At 33.1% G+C, this 22,749-nt stretch overlaps 1 protein-coding gene across 3 annotated transcripts; it reads right to left on the minus strand.

Moving 5' to 3' along the window:
• Positions 1 to 647: 647 nt before the first annotated feature.
• LOC130447455 (LIM homeobox transcription factor 1-beta-like) lies at positions 648 to 19,608 on the minus strand. 3 transcript variants are annotated; one of them, XM_056784275.1, is made up of 6 exons: positions 19,388 to 19,581; positions 15,396 to 15,458; positions 13,671 to 13,869; positions 6,284 to 6,529; positions 5,958 to 6,211; positions 648 to 4,160 (listed from the first exon to the last, which is right to left on the minus strand). In XM_056784275.1, exons 1-6 carry the CDS (start codon positions 19,476 to 19,478, stop codon positions 3,922 to 3,924), a joined length of 1,092 nt encoding a protein of 363 aa, XP_056640253.1. In that variant the 5' UTR covers positions 19,479 to 19,581; the 3' UTR covers positions 648 to 3,921. The 3 variants fall into 3 exon arrangements, with proteins under 3 accessions (XP_056640253.1, XP_056640254.1, XP_056640252.1); XM_056784276.1 differs by having other exon boundaries at positions 5,958 to 6,208; positions 19,388 to 19,579; XM_056784274.1 differs by having other exon boundaries at positions 2,828 to 4,160; positions 5,817 to 6,211; positions 19,388 to 19,608.
• Positions 19,609 to 22,749: the final 3,141 nt, after the last annotated feature.

Genomic DNA, 22,749 nt, shown 5'->3' on the forward strand with positions numbered 1-22,749 from the left:
TTGTTTTACTCTTTAAATTCAATTTAAAACTCCGATATTTATGAGATAGAAGAAAGACATACGTATTTCAATATAGCAGTTCGGAAGAATACTGGATATTCAGTTTATGTCAAACCAATATAATGATAGTTTCTTCTTCTTCTCGGTGGTTATAAACTATCCACCAATGATGGTTTCCAGTTAATGGTGCTGTTTCTTAGTGGCACTGGGAAAGAACTAATTCTAAAATAACCTGCAGTTAATGCAGATAAAAGAATTATTCTTAACTCTAGTTCTGTGTATGTGGAATAAGCATGTATATATAGATTGTTAGAGTAGTTTTTTGTACAAGATTCTAAATCTCGTTGCTCTGCTTCATGATTCTCTAGTTTGAAACAATTACGACTTCGTTTTGGTCTCCTTGCTTCAGGGAAAACTGATTATAAAGACCTCGGGATGAGGAATATCAGATTCCTCTGTTATCTTTTTAGAAGCTCTTCAGGGTTTTAAAGTGATAACTGCGTTCTGTAATCACTTCTTGGTGTATTTATTTTCGTAGACGAGCGCAAGCAAGGTCTGGTAGGGAAATTGGTGGGTAGAAGTGTTACGCGTGTCCTTTTTGGAGGACGAAGGGGCGTTGTGGAATGAGCATACTAATAATAAAACTATTTTTTTACTTGTTATAATCTTTTATTTAAAATATACATAATAAAATCTAGACAATATTAAATCCCTATATTTGGCATAAACATTTCATCACAAGTAATAATTCGACTCATTTTAAATAAAAGTAATAAATAATACACAATTATTATCTATTACATTTATTGGATTTTTTTTCATATGTACATTTACAATAATTCTAAGTAAATCCATGTATAATACACTTTTCAATTATATTCTATATAATGTATAATAAAATTTCTGTACAAGTACGGAAAGAAATAAATTTGGCTAAAATTAAATTTATATAAACAAAATAGATAATAAAAAATCAAAGTTAATACCTGACAGGAAATACGAGAAATAAATTCAGGATTATTAATGAAACGCAGACACATTGTATAACGTAATGTGAAAAATGCGATAATTATTTACATTACCACGTCACCAATACCCACAATAATACTGTCTGAAGTTTCGGTAACTCTGAGTTCATCTTCAATCTCTGAAGACGGTAACATGGTTATCGAAACGTCATACGGTAAATGTTGGTGTTCTGGTACCAGTTCCAGAAATTTCAGAAAAGCGAATTAGCGAAGACGGGCAAATACAAAAAAGTACCAGAAAAAGACTAAAACGAAGAATGTGTAATGGCGTGGGAAAGATAAATTTGAACTATGGAGTGTAGAGGTAAGGAGAATCAATCTAAAAAAGTGTGTAACTGTATACAACAAATTATGTTTTAAATAAATATTTAATTTAGTATCTCACCCTTAAAATTTCTGGCGATGTTTTTAAAATCTTTTCATTTGCTGCTAAAGCGCCACCTTAATTTGCCCCCTTTCAACGGACACTTTTAGATAAACCGAAATGTTTCTCTTCACATCTACACCCCATATTTTGAACGGAAAATTATTTTTGAAATGAATATACATTAATATACATTTTTCAAAACCGGGATACTTTATTATGATATCTATACAGATTTAATTGAAGACAATTGACAAATTTTTATCTTTCGTATTCCATTAAAATCAAATTTTATAAAAAATAACAAATTATGTATATTACAATGAAAAATTTTTTTAAAATGTTATCGGTAAATAAAAAGTTGTGCTTTGCATTTTATGTAGACTAGATTTATAAAGAAAAGTAACAAACAACACTGAATTTTGTACTCAACTTAATTTTTTGCTTCATTCAAGCGAAACTTTTAAGATTCGTTTGACTGTTCATTTTTTTAAAAAACTACTGTACGTTTTCTTCAGATCGATTAATTTTATTTATCTCAAAAAGAAAGTTATCATATTTGACGATAAAATTATTTTTGATTAGTGTACGAATCACAGAAAAACGTGAACTACACTTAGATCCAAAAGTGTAAAGTGGAAAGCCGAGAACAAAGAAGTTATGCTGGATTATTAGCAAATATCAACATCTTCCAGTGCGTCTAACGATTAAGACATAGACCAGGTATCAGAATTGCGATCACGGATAGAAAGATCCCGAGCTGCGTTCAAGAACTTGAAGAAACTACGCCGTTTTTTTTCAACCATTGATAGGCTATAAATAAAAGATGTGACGCTCGTATGTCTTTACGACAAAAAATTAAGACTAATCAAGTGCTACATATTTCTTGTTCTATGGTGTAGAGGTTTGGACTATAACTGAGGCTGCTATCGACGGAGCACATCACCAACATGGAAATTATGCAGAGACTAGGGAAAAGAAAGGAAGTCGTCTTTGCAGTAAAAACAAAAAAAAAAAAAAAGGAAAATGAAGTATTTTGGCTACATGCTAAGACATGACAAATATCGTGTTTTGCAGTTGATTGCCGAAGGCAAAGAAGGGACGAAAGAGAAGACGACATTCATGGTTGCATAACCTACGCCAGTGGTTTGGAGTGTCATCTGTTGATCTGTTTCAGAACGCAGTAAACAAGATAAGAAAAGGATTGTTAATAACCAAAGTTCGTAACGGATAAGGCAATGAAAAAAGAATATTATTCAGATAGTAATTGAGGTGTACATCAAGAACAGTTTTAATCGAATTTTTTCTATTCTCAAGTGCATAGATTTTCGATTGGGATTTTTGTTTTCTCAGTTGAATGCGCCTTAATCAGATTAAAAATTTCGATTTGAATCACTTCAAATAATCAAACCATCGATCAAAATCGGTTTGTGACATTATTTTATCAACGTGTATAAATCTTAGAGAAATAGTAAATATAAAGAAAGCGAGATAGAGGATCTTGTTCAGCTGAGTCCGAAGTGTTGGTAGATAGAGAAAGAACATCGATGTACCCAGTGACATATTTACCATAGAACCATGGGGGTCATGGCCCGGGGCGGCAGGCTATTGTCAGCTCAGGACAAGTTAATATCAGTTCTAGAAGATATAAAAAGTTATCCCACAGAAGGCTTTGGTTAAAAATTAAGGTTCTGGCTCAATTAAATTGTCTAAAAACGGTGATATCATCTGAATTTTGAGGATATGTGTTAAAACAATTTAATATAATATCTAAGCTTACAAGGGATTGACGCAGATATAGAGCTCCAGACTCTACGAGTCACTCATCACTTTTATAGAAACAAAAAGGGATCCTCTGATGCTTTCGAAGAAGCTGGGGAAAGAAAAGGCTCAGAAGAGTACAGAAGCATCCACGGGAGAATAATTAAAAGGAAGAAACTAGACAGTTCTTATGATGTTGTAGGCAAATTGAATACAATAACTGAACCGGAAGTGAAGGCTAACGCGTAAGGACTCCAAGAATTCTACCCAATTGATCATGAATTTAAGGCAACTTAACCTATTCATTAATGAAAGAGACTCAAAGGAAGCATTTCCATATACAAAAATAGCATTTTTCTATGGACATTTGTACATCCCTAAAAATGTAGATATTTGATAATTGGTGTTAATTTTTGTATGGTCTTGTTTCATTATTAAACGATTTTTTTATGGGGGCGGTAAAACTAGTCGGTCCAGGGCCTCAAATTTTAAAACACGACACTGGGTGTAGGTACCACCTTCTATTTTTCTTTACTATCTTCTGAATAGCTCGAAGTAACGTCGAAGTTCAAGTACTAGGAATGGCAAAAGAGAATTTTATCTATGGTTTAAATATGTCTTCACTTCCGTTTTGAGATAAATTAATTTAAATTGCGTTCCGTTAACTATTCACAAGAGACACGTTGACAAACGAGGATTCCACTTGCTTACGATATGGGTCGCTTTGAACTCCACGTGAGCATTGTGGGCGCTTACATTGTTTTAAATTTATTGTTCCGTGCTAAAATAAGAATTCTGCATGAGGTAGAGTTTATCTATGGGATTTGCTATGGAAGTTGACGTAGATGTGGATCCTCCTTCATTATGATGGGAATGCGTTTGTAATTCCAAGTTTTGTAAAGATATCGTATCAGATGTTGCTTCATCTAGTTGATCGAAGTTTGTACTATCATCAAGCGAGATATCCGAACTACAGAAGCTCTCTCCCGAATGGGCTGGATAGTTATCTGAAAATGAACAATAGTTTTAATTATTTATCTTACTTGATATTTTAAAATTGAAAGGCAAAATTAGAACATCTATATCATTTTGTAACTCTTTTATTTTATTTCATTTCTACTGTAATATTCAAATGTATTAGACAAGGTGGTACCATGATATTCCTCTTCTAAATACTGTGTTACAATACCGTAATCAACTGCTCTGCTACATTTTGCAATATCTTCAAATATATTTAACCAATGAACCACCGTTTATATTTTTAACGAAATAGATTGAGATCTCACATTTCCATTGAAGTAAAATCTACTTCAGTCACTTCTTTTATTTCACAAACCGGTACAATTTGAGTTATAGAACAAGTAAAATCTGCCTGAGCGTGATGTTGTTTCAAACTTTCCGAGTAGCTACCTCAAATAAAAACAAGAAACGTCTTGATACCTCATAGTTAGGTTAGGTGGACAAAAACTTTTGCATACTGCAAGGCTTGCCCAAATGTTTGAACCTCGCACGTGGTGCTGGACTCTCACCGATAACGTTGTGTTCAATTTCTTCCTCTTCGTTTGTGTTGCATATAGTCTGTATCCGGTCAGAAAACCATTCACCAGTCGAATTTGTGTCTGTTTAAGTAATTTTTAGGATAGGCACATTAGCTTGCCTCCAGATGAAAGTTTCCACCCGTTTTTACCTACTGAAAAATGTAATATCTACACTTTTTGATACCCCAAAATTAGATTTAAGTCCTATTCATAGATTTACTGATCCAAGTTTTGAGCGAATCGGTTTCGTCGTTGTCCAAGTGATCCAAACGTCCTGGACTTTGCAGCTATCATTTACCAGGTCTTGTAGGACTTATTTGTACTCCGATACAAGCCTAAATCACCAAATTTATAAAGTAGCTACATAAAATATGTTAAATGGAACTAGATCACGTACCATTTGGTTTGAAAAAATAATTTATGTATATGTATGATATAACAAAAATATACGTACAAAAATTTGGAGGATTTATCTAAATATCCAAAGGCGAACCTTGAATTATAAAAGAGTTGAAGGCGGTTTTGAATTTGACTGTTTACCGATTGATTACATCAAAATAATCATGAAGACAAATAAAATTCGTATCATGATAATATTTTTCTCATTGCCTTTTAAAAGTGTGGACAAACCAAATAAAAAAGTAATAAATTTATTTTGTTTTCTGGCCAAGTTCGTCCCAAAGCTAAAGACTGTGAGGTTTCGTAGATACGACGGATCGTGACCCTTTATGAATCTGTATAAAATGAGTTGCTTATTAAAAATGGTGATAGGCTCTATAAGTATGTTAATAAAATTGGGTATATATACAAACTTATTCTAAAAATACGGATTTTACTGCCAATGTCAAGCTGCTCTAGAAAATTTCAATAAACCTCCTAAAAATCACCCTGTATATGCTTTTTCAAGCTTCGTATCCCCCAGAATATATCAATAATAGTGGTTGTGTGTTATTGGGTATAAAATATAGCAACTGTGACATGAAATTAAGTTTAATATTGGATGTTATTTTAAAATTTCATTGGGAATTATTTAAACGCTATAACTCAAAGTTGGGCTGATGGTAAATAGTATTTCCATAAGTGGCTTAAAATATTCATTTCAGAGTAAAAAATTAAATTATTTACCATCGGGTGAGAAGGGAACATTGGGATTAAGCGGTTGACTAGAGCTCTGAAAATGGCCGTCAACCAAATTGCCCAAATTCATATAATGTCCATGTTCACTATTCGGAGATTCTTGCTTAATAACTTTATCATCCTTATCACCTTTTTCTTTATCACTTGAAGATTTCCCGTCGTCCTGTTTGGCCTTCCTTTGAATCTTCTTCATTTTGGCTCTCTGATTCTGGAACCATACCTGAACAACTCGAACACTGAGACCAGTTTCTTTTGCCAAAGCTTCTCGTACTTTTCGACAAGGTTTAGGACTTACTTCGAAGGACGCTTTGAATTGACGACGTTGGGCCGACGTTAATATTGTTCGGGGTCGTTTTGGACCTCTCCTACCATCTCTTGGTCTACTGAAAAACAAATATGTTATTACATCTGTTTAATAATTTCATATTTTGAAATATGAAAAGGAATTTACTCACCTATTTTCATCTAACAAATCATCATCTCCAGAACTAGCTTGTTGTAATAAATACAATTCCTTTTCGAAGTCTCCTCGACAGAATAGTTGTCCAGCTCTGATAACAAATTGTTCTCCTTTTTGAAGAGGTTGACCACAAGCGACGCAAGCGAAGCAAGGTAAGTGAAAGACATGTTGTTGGGCTCGCATTACCATTTCGTGTGGCAATAATCGATCACCACATCTTGAACACTTCACCCCAAATATCCTACAAAAAATATCTACAGTCAGATACACAGAAAACCTTTTCTTCTTTTAGCTCAAAAACACTTTTTCCAACGATGTTCAATAAGTTCCATATCCTTTTTTTGTTGGAACATCTTTTTTTATTGTTTGGGAATAGAAAATAATCCGAGGAGGCTAAATCTAGTGGATGAAGTAGCAATTCAAACTTTAATTCAATAATTTAGCCAATGCAATAGCGGTTGTGTGAGCTGGTGCATGGTCTTGATGGAAAAACACTTTCTTCTTGGCCAAATGCGATTGGTTTGTTTGATTTCTTCGCTCAAACGTTGCAATAAGTTCGCATAATACTCGACGTTGATAGTTTTTCATTTTTAAAAATAGTAAAAGAAAATTATCTCACAAACATCCCAAAAACCCGGCACCATGGATTTGCCTGCAGATGGTACGGTCTTTGCCTTTTTTTGGAGTCGGTAATCCTTTTTCAGTCCTTTGTTTTGATTCTTCTTTTGTTTCGGGTCTGAAATAATGGACCTAGTTTCATCCATGGTTATGAAAAGGCTTTATTTCTGTGAAAAATTGCCAAACTCTCGATTAAACATCTTCACGATGCTGTTTTTGTTCCAGCTCACGCACTTTCACTTGACGATCATCTAGTACCACTTTGTGGATTTTCTTTAACATTTCTGGATTCGTCACCTCATTTGATCGACCAGCGATGGTGGTGTTTGCAGGTCGTACGACCTCGTTCAAACTCTGCTACTCTAGGCCAAGCCAGGTACTTCTAAGACCATCTTCGTGTATTTATGAGGATCATAAATTTGAAAGCGAGTCTTGGGAAAGACTATGGAGAAGAGGTAATACGATAAAGAGACAATTGGAGTATGATGGACACGTGGCTTCATAAGGAAGCTAGGAAACGTATTTGCTTGTTTCCTTGCGGAATTTTCAAATACTCATTACATGGAATTGACAATTTTTCTATTCGTAAAAGTCTGTGTGTGTAGTGAAGTCTGAAGGTAAAGTATTTAAAAGGATATTCTTTTTAAGTTTAATACCGTGGACAAAAGCTTCAATTCTGTTCAATCGCTAAATTAATGCTTAAAAACTCCCAAGCCATTATGAAGTTCATAAGGCTTCATCTTAAGGTAGTTTTATAGAACAATCCATCACGTCTTTATGTATTTTGTCATCTAGTCAAGAGGCGGCAAATCTGAACTATGAGGAGGTCATGGAATATCAGTCTGCATGGGAACTACTACAAAGGAGTCATTTGACGTGTGACTGGTAGCTCCGTCAAGTTCTGGAGCCAAAAAATCGCAGTATAGGGTTCGATATTATTAGTGACGTTTTGGCAATTACAAATTTATTCCTCTGCTAGAGATTGTTACCGATTGATATGGTAATGGATCACGTCAGACTACATAGTACATTGTCAAAATTGGGCGCTTTGTGTCGAAATGGCTTATTGGTGCAATATGATGAGAATGATGCAATTTGCCTATATTAAAATTAAATATTGAGTTTTTGTTAGATATAATTAAATTAACTAAATTGACTTTATACACGATTTCTATAGTAAAAGTAATTGTTGTGTAAATATGTAAGATTTGTCCCGTCAAAATATTGTTTTTCCTCTCATAAAATTTTATTTCCTACATAAAAATAGCGAAAAAAAGAAGTTTTTAATTTCCTCCAACAAAATAACGCACGAATGGAAATATAAAAACCGAAAGAAAAATCATTTGCAATTTTCATAAAAGCATCAGAGAGTAGGAGAAAAAAGAAACGGCGCCTTTTTTGAAAAGAAAAACGACGGAAAGCTTTTCATTCTTTATTAGAATCGACTACGACGGAGCTTCCAAATATAAGCTAACGCCGTACTTTTTCCTCTTTACCCCTATAGCTTGCGATATGAGTTTCGAAACGCGTCGGAGCGGATCCAATAAAGCCCTTATACGGCCTTTAAGGGATCTTTGTGCTAAATCGAGGGATGCGGATGTTGCCTTTCGGTGTATATGCGTTGTATATATTGTATAGACTTTCCGGTATAATATTTTATTAAAATAAAAAATTGCAATAGCGAATATACCTATACAGAAAGTACCGTTAATTAGGTCACTACAATTAATTAATGGTACCAGTACTAAGAAGAAAACATACACGTGGAGATAATTTTTTTATATTTGACATATATTTACACATAATTGAGTGCAAACACAACTCTGGATTGCTTGTACTCATTTGAAAGCAACGCCTTCCAAGCACTGGCACAGCTTTTCAAATCCTAAGCTTTGATTGGTCCACATAACGTAAGACGGAAACCTGGAAAGTTTTTTGCACATGCAGAACTAGCAGCCGATTCAAAGGGATATTCTTTTGAAAAATTAATTAATGTAACATTTGGTACGTCGTTTGAAATTTTCCTTCCAGACTCAATTTTTCCACACAAGATCCTGTCTTTTCCCCATCGTTTCTTCGTATTCGCATTAAGATGAGATGTCAGTCTTCAGATAGACCACCAACTTCCAATTTGCTTTCTGAGTTTCAATCAAATGAGGAGGAATTAAGTACACTGAACACAAACCAATTATAGAATTATCTATCACTGACAATAACAGTGACATTATGTATGGTTTTCCAGTGAACAGAAGTGTACATTCAATACCGAGCTGTGGATTTTCTTCATCATTTTTGGAGGGGTCGTCATATGTGGTCAAACAATACATTGCTTGTGTTGACAGCAGATATGGGCTCGTTTAAATTTTGCTATCCAATACTTTACTTTTAGAAACGAAATCCAATACTTTACTTTTAGAAACGAAAGAGCAGACTTACCACTTCAGCTCTTGTATAAATATAAGTCTAGTTAGATCAGAGATATTTAAGCAAGTATCAATATCTCTAAATCGTACTTATGGGGCCACTTAATAATTTAGTGTCTCAATGAGCAATTATCATTTTAGATGATTAAAAAGGTTAGAGCAGTGGTGTCAAAATCAATTTGCAGAGGGCCATATATTAAATTTTTAATTCGTAGCTGTGAGAGATTGGAAATAAATAAAAAACTGAATTATTATCTTTAAATTGAGCCGGGTATTTATGGGACCACTTTTGTTATTTAGTGTAGCGCTTACTAAGGATCTTAATGAGATTTGAAATTTGGACCAACGGTTGGTGATATCGTGAAAATCTACTTAGAGAAAAATTCGGCTATTCACTAGATCGAGCCCCTAGTGACTTTTTCCTCTTTCCTAACCTTGGAGATTTCTTGCAAAAATGAGATTTTCATTAGGAGTATACGTAGATCTATTTTGAGTAAAAATACGACAACAAGATGGTAGTTAATTATGTTGTGCTCGAGGATCCAGATACCTGTCTACTATTACAATGAATTACTTGCGACTGTATACAGCACGAACTGTACCCTAACCTCACTTCTTCGAGAGATCTTACAAGAATTAAAGCTATAGTGCCTTAACCCACACTGATTTTTATAATATAAAGCAGATGTGTCGAAATCAATTGTGCAGAAGGCCATATATCAAATTTTGTATTTGTAGGTGGGCCAGATTGAAAATCAAGTTTTAAAAGATGATAGGGAATTATGTTGAGCTCGAGGATCCAAATACCTGACTTCTCTTGTTTTTGATAAGCTCATATCATATTCGTTATAGTGATTTTAAGATTTGATTGATGATGTTTTTGTTTACAATGTTTGTTCTCGTTTATTTTCATGACATCTGCTCACATAAATAGATGCTACCAAACATGCTGTGCTGCATGCTTTTTTAATTCCGGGTTATTATCCAAACTCTTGAAATATTGTGTATAAAATGTAAGAGCATTAATCTCATTAGATTTTTCTTTCAAAATACTATCCTATTGAAGATCTATCAACTCCATTTGTAAATGAACTGGTGCCTGTGAAGCTTCAAAATTGAATGGATTGTTGAAAATTGATTAAACTCCTTTTCATTTAAACAACGATTCAACTAACGATTGTTAAATTAAGTAATCAAATTTTGAAGAAGTTGAAAATATTCATCGAATTTTTTTGGTTTGCCTTTTTCTAACATGAATAGGATCACGTAATGCAAAAAATCTTTTTAAAACTACTCCTCGACTGAGCCAACGAAATAAGGGATATCAGAAAACTTTTCGTCCAAATGTTGGAAAAATTGCTTGAACTGTCGGCGATTTAGTCCTCTGCTCTTTATAAAATTTACAATTTTAATTATAGGTTGCATGACATGGTCCATTTTGAAATATTTAGTTGCTAATGATTCCTGATGTTTTCTGTTCTAATTTAGTTACAACGCCGTATTCAAAAGATCCGTAGGAGAGTCGAATCGAAGTCTTAAAGCTCTAAAAAATATGATTTTTCTTTCTGTGACACATTGCGATCGCGAGCCTTATTAATACGGCCTAGGGATCAAAAGCGGCTCGCAGGCCGTATCTTTGACATGACTGATACTTATAAAGAATCTTCAGACGCAGATAGGCAATAATTTTGACGATGAGATGTGAGAAGGAAAAATCTTTTTCATTGTGAAAAGTGAAAACCTCCTATGAAATTAAAGATTTTCAAGAGGTGGTTATAAGAAGAGAACGAAGAGAAAATGACAACTAAGGCAAAGATTGACGCAAACAAAAAAAAATTAATTATATTTATTTGAGGCTAGTGTGGTCTACAAGTCGTCCCTTTTTGCTCAATATTATTTTGTTTTTTCGTTTTTTCCTACAATAAATGAAGATTTAGTTTAAAAGTTTAAACAAAACTTTTGTCACCGAGTTTTAGTTCAAACAAATGGGCTCGATATTTTCATTTTTCAATGTTTGGATGCCAATGATTCCTGATGAATTATACAGTGAAATCACACAAAATTCCCTGATGTTATCTGTTCTAATTTAGTTACAACGCGGTAGACTTGGGATTATGAGTATTTAAAACATCCGTAGAAGAATCGAATGAAGCTCTATAAAACATGTTTCTTCTTATTTTTGACACGACTGGATTAAAGCATCTCTACTCTAAGAGTGAAACGAGAATATGTTGGAGAATGAAAATGATATGGAAAAGAATGCCTTGTGTCTCTGGTCGGACTTTTCTGTCAACCCTTATATTTCGAAATTTTTTTTTCGTAACAGATTCGAACTATCGCACTCCTATTTCAATAGTGCCATAAGCTCTTAATCCTAATTTTACAGGGAAGTGAATACAAAAATCATTTAATTCGGTATTTTGGCGTACCAAATTCGCTGCACATACAGTTTGAACTTTGCCTTTCTCTCCAGAAAGTTTTAAAAAGTTTTTTTAATGATATGGCACTACTAGATAAAATTTGACATTTCGACTTTTCTTTAAGTCTTTATCAAAATATTAAATATTAAAGAAATAAAACGAAATATGACTATTTTAGTTTGATGTAAGAGAATAACAAAATAAGAAAATATCGAGCTGAAAAAAGTTGTGTTTAAACTTAACTGAATCTCCTTTTAATGAAGGGAAAAACAAAATAATATTGAGCAAAATGAAATAACTTGTAGACCAAACTGGCCTCAAATAAAGATAATTAATCTTTCTTTTAGTTTACGTCAATCTTTGGCTTAGTTGTCATTTTCTCTTCTTATAACCACCTCTTGAAAATCTTTAATCTCATAGGAGGTTTTCACTTTTCACAATGAAAAGGATTTTTCCTTCTTGAATCTCATCGTCAAAATTATTGCCTATCTGCGTCTTGAGAGTCTATATCAGTCGTGTCAAGGATACGGCCCTCGGGCCCCTTTCGGCCCCTGGGCCGTATTAATAAGGCCCGCGATCGCAATGTATCACAGAAAGAAAAATCATATTTTTTAGAGCTTTAAGACTTCGATTCGATTTCTCTAAGGATGTTTTAAATACTCGTACTCTCAAGTCTAAGGCGTTGTAACTAAATTAGAACAGAAAACATCAGGAAATTTTGTGGGATTTCACTTTATAATTCATCAGAAATCATTGGCAGCCAAATATTTAAAAATGGACCATGTCATGCAACCTATAATTAAAATTGTAAATTTTATAAAGAGCAGAGGACTAAATCGCCGACAGTTCAGACAATTTTTACAAGATTTGAACGAAAAGTTTTCTGATGTCCCTTATTTCGTAAGTTCAGTCGAAGAGTTTGAAAAAGATTTTTTGCATTACGTGACGCAATTCAAGCTTTCATGTTAGAAAAAGGCAAACAGATTGATTATGACGATGATTGGTGGGTTGATTGTGCCTTTTTGGTAGGTTGTAGAGTAAAAATCTGATTGTCACTCAAATGTATTCATATATTCAAGCCTTTGAAACAAAGTTGATGATGTGGAAAAATCTGGTAAAAAGTCAAACTTTGGAACATTTCCCTCATTTAAAATCATATGCCAGAGTGAACCAAAATCGATGAATATTTTCAATTTCTGCGAAATTTAATTACGGAATTCAACAATCGTTTTTGAAGACTTTCGCAAAATGAATGAAGTGGAATTCAATCAATTTTCAACAATCCATTCAATTTTGAAGCTTCACAGGCACCATTTCATTTGCAAAAGGAGTTATTATAATAGATCTTCAATAGGAGAGTATTTTGAAAGAAAAATTTAATGAGAGTAATGCTCTTACATTTTATACACAATATTTCAAGAGTTTGGATAATAACCCGGAATTAAAAAAAAACCTCCACCACGCATTCTCTGCATGTTTGGTAGCACCTATTTATATGAGCAGATGTCATGATAATAAATAAGAAAAAAAATCGTAAACAACAACATCCCCAATCAATTCTTAAAATGACTATAACGAATATGATATGAGCTTGTCAAAAACAAGAGAAGTCAGGTATCTGGATCCTCGAGCGCAACATAATTCCCTATCATCTTTTATAACTTTTATTTTCAATCTGGCCCATCTACGAATTCAAAATTTGATATATGGCCCTCTGCACAATTGAGCTCGACACATCTGCTTTATATCATAAAAATCAGTCTGGGTTAAGGTACTATAGCTTTAATTTTTGAAAATCTCTCGAAGAAGTGAGGTTAGGGTACAGTTCGTGCTGTATACAGTCGTAAGTAATTCATTGTAATAGTGCCGCTCACGCGGAATTTGTAAGTACTAATTATATATTGGACGGACAATTACTTACCTATCATAATCAGACTTGCAATATAGTTTCGTATTCCTAGTATAACACGAGTGTGACAAAAGTATTCCACATATCGAACAACACAAACAGTGTTCGTGCCAACTGCAATCAGCTACTCTCATTAGGTATCTATCGTGAATTTTGTGACCGCACCCTTCGCACATTTCATACGTTTTTTCACATTTTATTAAATTGCTATCTGTAACAAAAATAATTATTTATACATTTTCATAAAAAAGTCGACAGAAAATTTCGTTTTTCACTACTAGAATATACCTTTAAAATATCATGTGACTTGGTGGAATTCTCATGAATATTTGAAAGAAATGATGATTTTCTGTTTGCCAATAAATATTTTGTAGTTGTGCATCAGGATTTGAAAAACAACACGAAGATGACAAAAAACAAATAGGAGGTTTACCTTCACTCTCTGAAGACGATGATTTGGTTGATCAATTGTATGATTTTGAGTATTAGTGTATAAAAAGGGTTAGAAAGACTCCTCAGGTAAGCACGAATTTTGAGTCTATCTACCATAGACAGCTAAATCTGAGTTTTTGTATTCTACCCATAGAGGGTGTTCCCTAAATAATTTCGGTTTTAAATGTTCATTTTGTATTAAATAATCGTACAAAACGAAAGCCTCAATATTTCAAGTATAGCTCACCATATTCTGATTTTGTTCCAAAGTTTTTTGAGACGTTGGTAAAACCATTCTTTAGGTTTAGATGCAAAAAATTGTCGCACTGGATTTACAACATCTCCTTTTGATTCAAATTCTTTCCCACGCGAGAATTTCACCTTGAATCTGATTAATTATTAATCTGGCGGTGCAAAATCCGGACTATATGCTAGATGCAATAGGAGTTCAATATCTCCAAGTTCTTCGTGTGGTACTAATCGATCTTATTTAATGATTTTAAATCGTGATATATGGTTCGATAATCAACTGGTGGTGATACTAGCTTGGGCTTCTAATGCTTTCCTTGTAATCTCAAAATCCCACGTAGATGAACGATCAATTCTCCATTATTAAATTTTACATATTTTCCTTGCTGCAACGGCAACACTTTTGTTTTCATTTGAAAATACAGAAGAAGACGTCAATAAGCAAAAAGAAAATGATTGAAAGATAGTGAAGCAATTTTACTATATGTAGAAACATATGAGACACCCTCTGTATAAGTACAGTCTTAGAAGTTTATCACATATAGAAATATTTTTGCTCATTACAGAAGTTGAAAATTGTCGATCCGTATTTATCTTTGTATATAAAGCCCGAAGCAAGAAAATTCTAATTAAACAAATAAAAAAATTATGATATTAATTAATTTTTTTTTCCAAATTGTGTTTGATTTTGTATGAACTTGTATGAAGTAGGATATTCTCCGAAAAATATGTTGAAGTACAGTTTTTGGGGACAAATCGTTTTTTCGAACTTTTTATTGACGGAAAAATTTTGTTTTAAGAACTTGGGTCTTATAATTAATAAATCGTCAAGGGCAATCGATATACCTTATTAGTGGTGGTTACATCTTTCAAATCAGCGTCGAGAAGCGTTATTGGTAATATAAGGAGAGGAAAAAAATAAGTATTCAAAACGTGGCCAAAAAAATATCTGAACTTTGTCATTTATATCACAAACTCCATTGCAACTTCCTAGCCTAAAGTATTTGTGACACAAATAATGTATGTGAGTACTGTTGTTATTTTTGAAGTACTTACCTAGGGGGTTGTGTAGATTATTATTATCACACCAAGCTTTTTCACATTTTATCAATCCATTATCTGTAACAAAATAAAAAAGTATTAAAATAATGAAATGGCCAAATTATATAAGTTTAGATATGTAAAATGAGTTTAAGAACGAATTGTTGAGATTCAAAATTTGTTCTTTGACATTTCAAATTACGTTTATGGCTCAAATAAATATTATATCCTTCTAGATTAATCATCAAAAATAGTTTATATAATCGATAATCAAACAAATAATTAAAATTTGCTTCAAATGCTATAACAAAAGAATCGGTACGGAAATATTTCAGGTAAACGAAAAGGTAGTCTGTAAACTTTGTAGAGCTGGAACGTCCAAAAATTAGAGTTTTTTAAGCCTTTAGGTTATACAGATCTTTTGTAAACTATCCCAGGAGAATATTTTTTATTGGACAATGATTTCACTAATAACATAATTTTAAAGCATATTGGAGCCTAGACTGCTCTAGTACGACTGTGAATCTCTTTGAGTTGATATGAGACCAAATAGAAAGGACAGTTCCGCGAAATTAGGGTCTTAAAATTGTTATTTGAACGTCCCTTATGTGACGAAAAAACCAGCAACTGAAAGATCTACATCTTTTTGATAAACTATAGTTGGAATAGCTTGGATCAGATTAATCGTATACCACAATAGTTTTGGCACAAACTTTAGGAGTTTATATTCTTGATATTAGTCAGATTAGTCTATGTCATTTATAATTTGGTTGGACAAATCTCTAAGCCTGAGCTCGCATTTTTGAAAACCAAAATATTTCACGCAGAAATATTTACTGTGGTATAGCCGAATTTGAAGAAGGAATACCATGTTTGAACTTCCCAAAAAGTGGAGAACCAAGAATGGTTTTTATTCGTTCAATATAGAAAAATGCACTAACAATGTAACATATAAAAAAAATCAAAATTCGCAGATAAATCTCTGGTCTGGTGTATGATTTCGACAAGAGGGAAATCCAGAAATAATATGGGTCGAGTATGGTGTGAAACGGTAGATTCTGAAAGGTATATTAACAACTGCCTCACTAAATTGGTTGATTATGTATGTAAACATCATTTTGGAGACAATACAATGTTTTAAACGGACACAAATTTACCCCAGGCCCGCTAAATTGAGGATTTTTGAGCATTTTTAACTCGCAAAATGTATAATGGAGAGTGGCGAGTTGGGGATGTATCATTTTCAAACTTTAGATACTCATTTACAAGCTTTGTACATCATATTCAATCAATATGTCATTCATAAAGAAGTTATAACTAATATAGACTCAATCTGATCGCTCCAAGTTGGGCAAAATCTAGACCAAATAGTCAGTTACAAACATACAAGTTAAACTATTGGAAGCGTGTTGAAAACAATCGACAACTAACAAAAAAAAACGGTAAAGCTCTTGAACATTTAAAAGCTAGTCGATGAGAAAATCGAGACGTTGTATAAGTTCGAAGAGCGCCAAATCAAGCATACGATAACGGTGGTTGCCTAAATGTAATCTTCAATGCGCCACTAATCATCAAAATTATACGAAGCCAGAAAACGTTTTCAATGTTTCCAGAGAGTTCTGTCGTCGCGATATTTCCGGTTCCCTAATCTTCGAGCGGAACAAGCTTTTAGAGTTACAGATAGATTTAAGTGAAGCTTTAGAGCTTTCTGAGTTGGTGGTGGTTGGTGTACAAACAGAACGCTTCTACTTGCTTAATTGACGGATTAAATGGAGTTTTTCGATTCCTTTCAATGTCAAGCAGCTACGAGATGGAATTTATACTGACAATTATATGAATTAAAACAAAAAAAATCATTATGCAGCATTATCATTTGAATAATTGAATGACAGACTAGATTTAGTAAGGACTTCTATCTACAGTTATTGAATCACAGATTAAGAAGTTTATATCAAATACAAAAACAAAAATTGTCGAAAATTTTTATACCAGTTAAGAAATATCTAAAGAGTAAATTCAATTTTTATTTGTCTTATTTTAAACAAGTTTTATCTTCAGCACTCGCCGATTATTGGACTTTCTTTTTGTATAATTGTTTAATAAGCATTGGAAATTATTTATGAGACAACTTTTATGTTCAAAACTCCGATCTACCGATATATCGTAAATTATTGGGTTGACGACGAAGAAAGGACAGTTTTCAATTAATTATATATTTTCCATTTTGCTCACTAACCTTTAACCATCTCTCATTCAGCTTCACGATTCCGCGCTCGTAAAATTTCTGGTCTTTATCAGCAAAAAACTGAACCAGGTGTAATTGAAGCTCATCGTCATTTGCGAAAGTATCACCATTTAAAGAATTCCTCAAACTTCGAAATAAATGGTAATCAGCTGGTGCCAGATCGGGATTGTATGGAGGATGTGGCATTACTCCCCAGTCAAGCTCTAATAGTGTCCTACGAGTTGCTAAAGATGTGTAAGGTCTAACATATCATGGTGAAACACTAAACTTTCCCGATTTCCCGACAATACTGGCTGTTTTTCTTCGATTGTTTCATCCAGTTTCATTAATTGATGAGGGTTAACATCATAATTGATCGTTTGGTTCCTTGGAAGCAGCTCAAAAAAACACAACACCTTTGGTATCCCATCAAACTGACAGCATGAGCGTTTTTTGTTCTTTTTCAGCTTTCGACGTGGTTTTTTCTGGTTCATCGTATTCGCTTCATGATCGTTTTCGAACTACGTTCTTGTCAAGATCCATTTTTCATCACCAGTGATGATTCTTTTCAAGAAAAATTTCATTTCGTTTAAGGTGCGTATCGTAAATGTTGATTCTTTGTATAAAATTAATTTCTTTTAATTCTTGAGGTACCTCAAGCTTGTTATCTCACCCAAGAGATTTTAAATGTGCGATACATGAAGCCTCTCCGCAACCTTTCAAAGAGTTCGACGATCCTCTTCAATTATGACTTCGATTTGGTCATCATTAACGTCAGTAGACCGACCAGAACGTTGGTCAAAGAAAAATGTTCGTTTCTGAACACCATTTAGAATTAACCCACAACTAATAGTTTTAATAACATTATAAATTACGTCAATGTGATCAGTATCACGTGACAAACGGCAAAGTACAGCACTAACATAAGTTATTCAAAAAATAAAGCAAGTACCAGTAAAAAGCGAAAGTACTTAGTTGCCAACGTTTAAATTTCAAAATGAAAACTATTTACTTATTCGGGTTGGTTAACGTAACGTAATCATCGAAGGGGTAAGATCAGGTGATCTAAGTGACCAATCCATTAATCCACCTCTTCCAATGGTACTTCATTCAATCTGGTTATCAAGAAACTTTCTAACATTAAAACCATAAGCACTGCTCCAAATATTGCTCAGATGTTAAATCCCCACAAAATCTTCCCCTGACGATTTCCACCCAAAAATTAATTTTTTAGTACCTGGGGGGATTTTCTCGACCCAATACGACTTGAACAAAACGTTTTCTGGTCAGTAAATAGATACTATAATATCAAGAAAACTTGGATTTTGATCCAAGTTTAAATCGTCTGTCTAGAGCTAAGAGCTCGTGAAAGAGTAGAATGAATGCAGTTTTTTTATTTAAATTGTAGTTGCTTGAGGTTTATGCTGCAATGACAATAAAATATCTAACTTTGCATGCATCGCCGCTGATTCCCGGTCTTTTAGATCTTGAGGTTTCATCAAATTCCGCATCAATTCTGCTTAATGTGTTCGTTAAATGTGGCACTTGCTTTTTTATGACTTCGAAGTCTATTGTTATAACCAAATGACGCTACCTATGTCGCTAAATATAAAATTAACACAGACAAACAATGTCATTAGTAGGTTTTAATTATTTGAATTATGCAGTTTTTTTCATAAATTCAAAACCAAGTTTATTTCGTTTTTGATTAATTCTCTCATATTTGTTCAATATTAAGTTTTTTTTTCAAAAACTTGTAGATTTCATGAATTTTTGTACCCACCTGAACGTCCGTTACAATCCGCACCGCTTAAGCCGTTTCTCTCGGGCAACATGGCCGGATTTAAATTCAAATTAGGATAAAACTCCAACATGTTGTTGATGTTCAAAACTGTCACAAAAAAAATTTCGTACCGCTCGTCACACGTTTTCAGTTACGCACAAAACACACAAAGTGCCATGAGGTTTTTCGACTGCGACAAGTTTGATACTGTCTATGACACTGATGAAACCGTCAGATCGCCCCACCCTTTAAGGGTTGTAGTTACTATTATAACGCTCCACCTTTAAGAGATGAGCATGCGCAAGGCGTGGTTATCGACTGAATCCCCACTCGTTATATTAACTAGTAGGAGATGTCCTGTAAGTCAGTAAGGATAAAAATTTAAAGGAAGAAGTTCAGGACTAATTTCTTACTTTTGTTTTATGAAAATCTTCTGTTGTTGTTTGAACACGCTAAGAAATGGGTTACTAAATATTGAAATTTACGTATGGGGTGTATATTTCTTACTTGGAATAATTGATAAAAGACTGCACGCAAAAGTTGTTATTGTTTTATATAATACAACGAATGTGGTTATATTTTTAACAAAAGGAAGACGTCACGCGATATGGCGGCCTGAACTGAAATGTTTAAGCTATCTACAAAATGTTTGAATTTTCAATAATTTTTTTCTCTATAAAATTCAAGAGAAAACAGAAATATATTTTTTATAGTTTGTTTGAATTTCTTGACATCAGAAAAAAACTTTAGTCGTGTTATTTTTACATCCTAACACAAAATACGATTTATATACCATTTTCAGATTAATCATAGTTTGATAATATTTTAGGATAAGCGAGAAAATAATTGTGGTATGTACTTCGTCTCATACGATCAGTGTCTATTTTATACCGACAACGTACGTGATATGGTGGCCTTACTGAAATATTTAAACTACCTACAAAATGTTTGAATTTTCAATAATATTATCTCTATAAAATTCACGTGACGTACCAACCACCGAAAAGGGAAAGTTCAAACTGCAGATTGGTTTATTAAAAAAATATCTATTAAATTCAAAAAATTTCTTCAAAAAAAATCGATATTATCTAAGTAGATTACGTGCGATTATTATCTTTGACGTTTTGGAAATTTTTCATGTTGTTTCATAATTATTTTGATGTAGATCTTGTGTGGTCTAGTAGCAAGAAACTTGACATAATTTTCGACTAATTGTGAGCGATATAGTGGGTGCATTAAATCAATTTCAGCCAATTTTTAGCGAGTCATTAAATTTTCATAATGACGTGATGGACGTTCGTTCTGTTGACCAACTCCGAGCGCTTCTTCTACTTTTTAAAATTTTCTTCCATAATCTAACCATTAGACGACATTATAGTAAGTACGGAATCAATAATTTAACCACAAATATTGTTATTTTTCATAGTCTAGTTTGTAATTAAAATTTTAAATAGTAATAAAAAAATAAATTTAGAAACAATAATTTTGTTATTGCCAAACTTTTCTAATTACCGCTTTCATTGTATTGTGGTTTTTAATATCAATTTAAATTTAAACATGTCCAATAAACCCAAACCGAGATTCCCAATCTTCCGAAAAGAGTCCTTTTAAATGCAAAATCCAAATCTCATATAAAAGTAATTTAAATTCAAAGGTACAATGATACCAGAGATGAAAACAAAAACTACAGTCGAATATGCCGAAAAACATTTGATTATAAAGGTCCGCTATTGCAATTTGAAACTCTACAGATCAAAGATTAAAGAGCTATTTGAAATGAATCAATTGTCATGGCAATTTCTGACTAATTATAAATCGACGTCTGGCGTCTTTGTTCTCAAATTCATTCAAATATGAATTCTTTCGATGGAAATTGAAATTTTTATCAACCATTATAATTATTAAATTTAAGAAAAACTTCATTCAAGGAAATTTATATGACTGATTGACAAATATTTATCTTTTTAGCTCGCCTTATTTGTCTTATTCATTTCCTATATTTCTAGTAGCTCCTCACTTATTAGTCTTTTCAAGTGATATTGAATGTCTTCAAAAATAATCTACAACACTCTAGCACCAACATTCGAAGTTTATAATTCCGATCTATTATCTCATCGTTATCATACTAAATAATGTTTCTAAAAAAATCCCCTTGACCTATTTTGTATCACCTATCAGCATATTGACTATAATTTTATTGATTTCGTTGTTGTTTGATGTTAATGTAAACAACTTTCGACCTCGTCTCTTTCGTGCAACTAAAATGTTAATGTTAGCAAAAGGAAAAATTGGGTGCTGGTCAGATCTGCTGAATGTGATGGTCGTTCAACCAATTCGAAGTGGCATTCACGAATTTTGCCATATCAATCTCCGACGTGTGAGAAGAGGCGTTATTCTACTGTCTTCATCTCTAAATTTGCGTATCTCTGGTATGCCAATTAGGAAAAAATTTAACATGGCGAGGTACTAAAGCAGCGGCTTGGCTATCTGCAGCTTTGGGTTATCGATTATGACCTTTATATTCTTTATCAGTGGGTTGATTACCTTATTTGGAGCACATTCCTTTTTGCAATACACTGTCTTAACTGTTTCGATTCCATTTTAGGAGTATAAGGAAATTACTTCCTTTTAATATGCCAATAGCCTTTTCTATCTGTCCAACTTGAATTCTATAGTCGTCCAGTACCATTTGGTAAACTTTCACGATTATATTGCTAATTATCGCAGTTTTTGGCCGTAGATACTAAATTTTTACCATTTCCAATAGAAAAATCTCATCAACGATTTTCTTATATGATTGTCAAATAGTTCAAGTTGAGGTAAGAAACTTTTAAACAGCCCTCATAGATATAGTCACTATATTTTTCTTCAAATTGGCGTTTATCTTGATTTTGTTGGATACGGTGCTGCATCCAATCCTTTGTCATGTTTGGGGCGTTATAGTTAGATGGCGTGCTGCGTTATTTTTTGTTCTAGTTCTCTCTGGTTCTTGTTTTCGAAGAGATCATCTTTTTGTTGTTGGCACGTGGTATCACGTGCCACCTGCGAGTGTACGATCGTCCCTAGCCGGGGGTTAAATTAAATTCGCGATATCTAAAAGTTTTCATGTTGATTTTTTTATATCGTTTCTTTATAGTATATCTCGAGTGTTTCAGATGAAGTTTATAAAATATTGGAACATGCAGATTTTATTTTGTCTAAACAATTATGAGTTTTCCGATTTCTGTTTTCTTATTTCACTTTAATAAAGAAGGAGTTCTTCTAGTTGTAATACTTCAAATACATTGATCAGGTTTCATTTTTTAATGAATCATCAAAAAAGCGTTTCGTTATTTTCCGTCTCTAATTTTTAAAATAATTTT

Source organism: Diorhabda sublineata, chromosome 8 (assembly GCF_026230105.1).
Source record: "Diorhabda sublineata isolate icDioSubl1.1 chromosome 8, icDioSubl1.1, whole genome shotgun sequence".
NCBI classification, from domain to species: Eukaryota; Metazoa; Arthropoda; class Insecta; order Coleoptera; family Chrysomelidae; genus Diorhabda; species Diorhabda sublineata.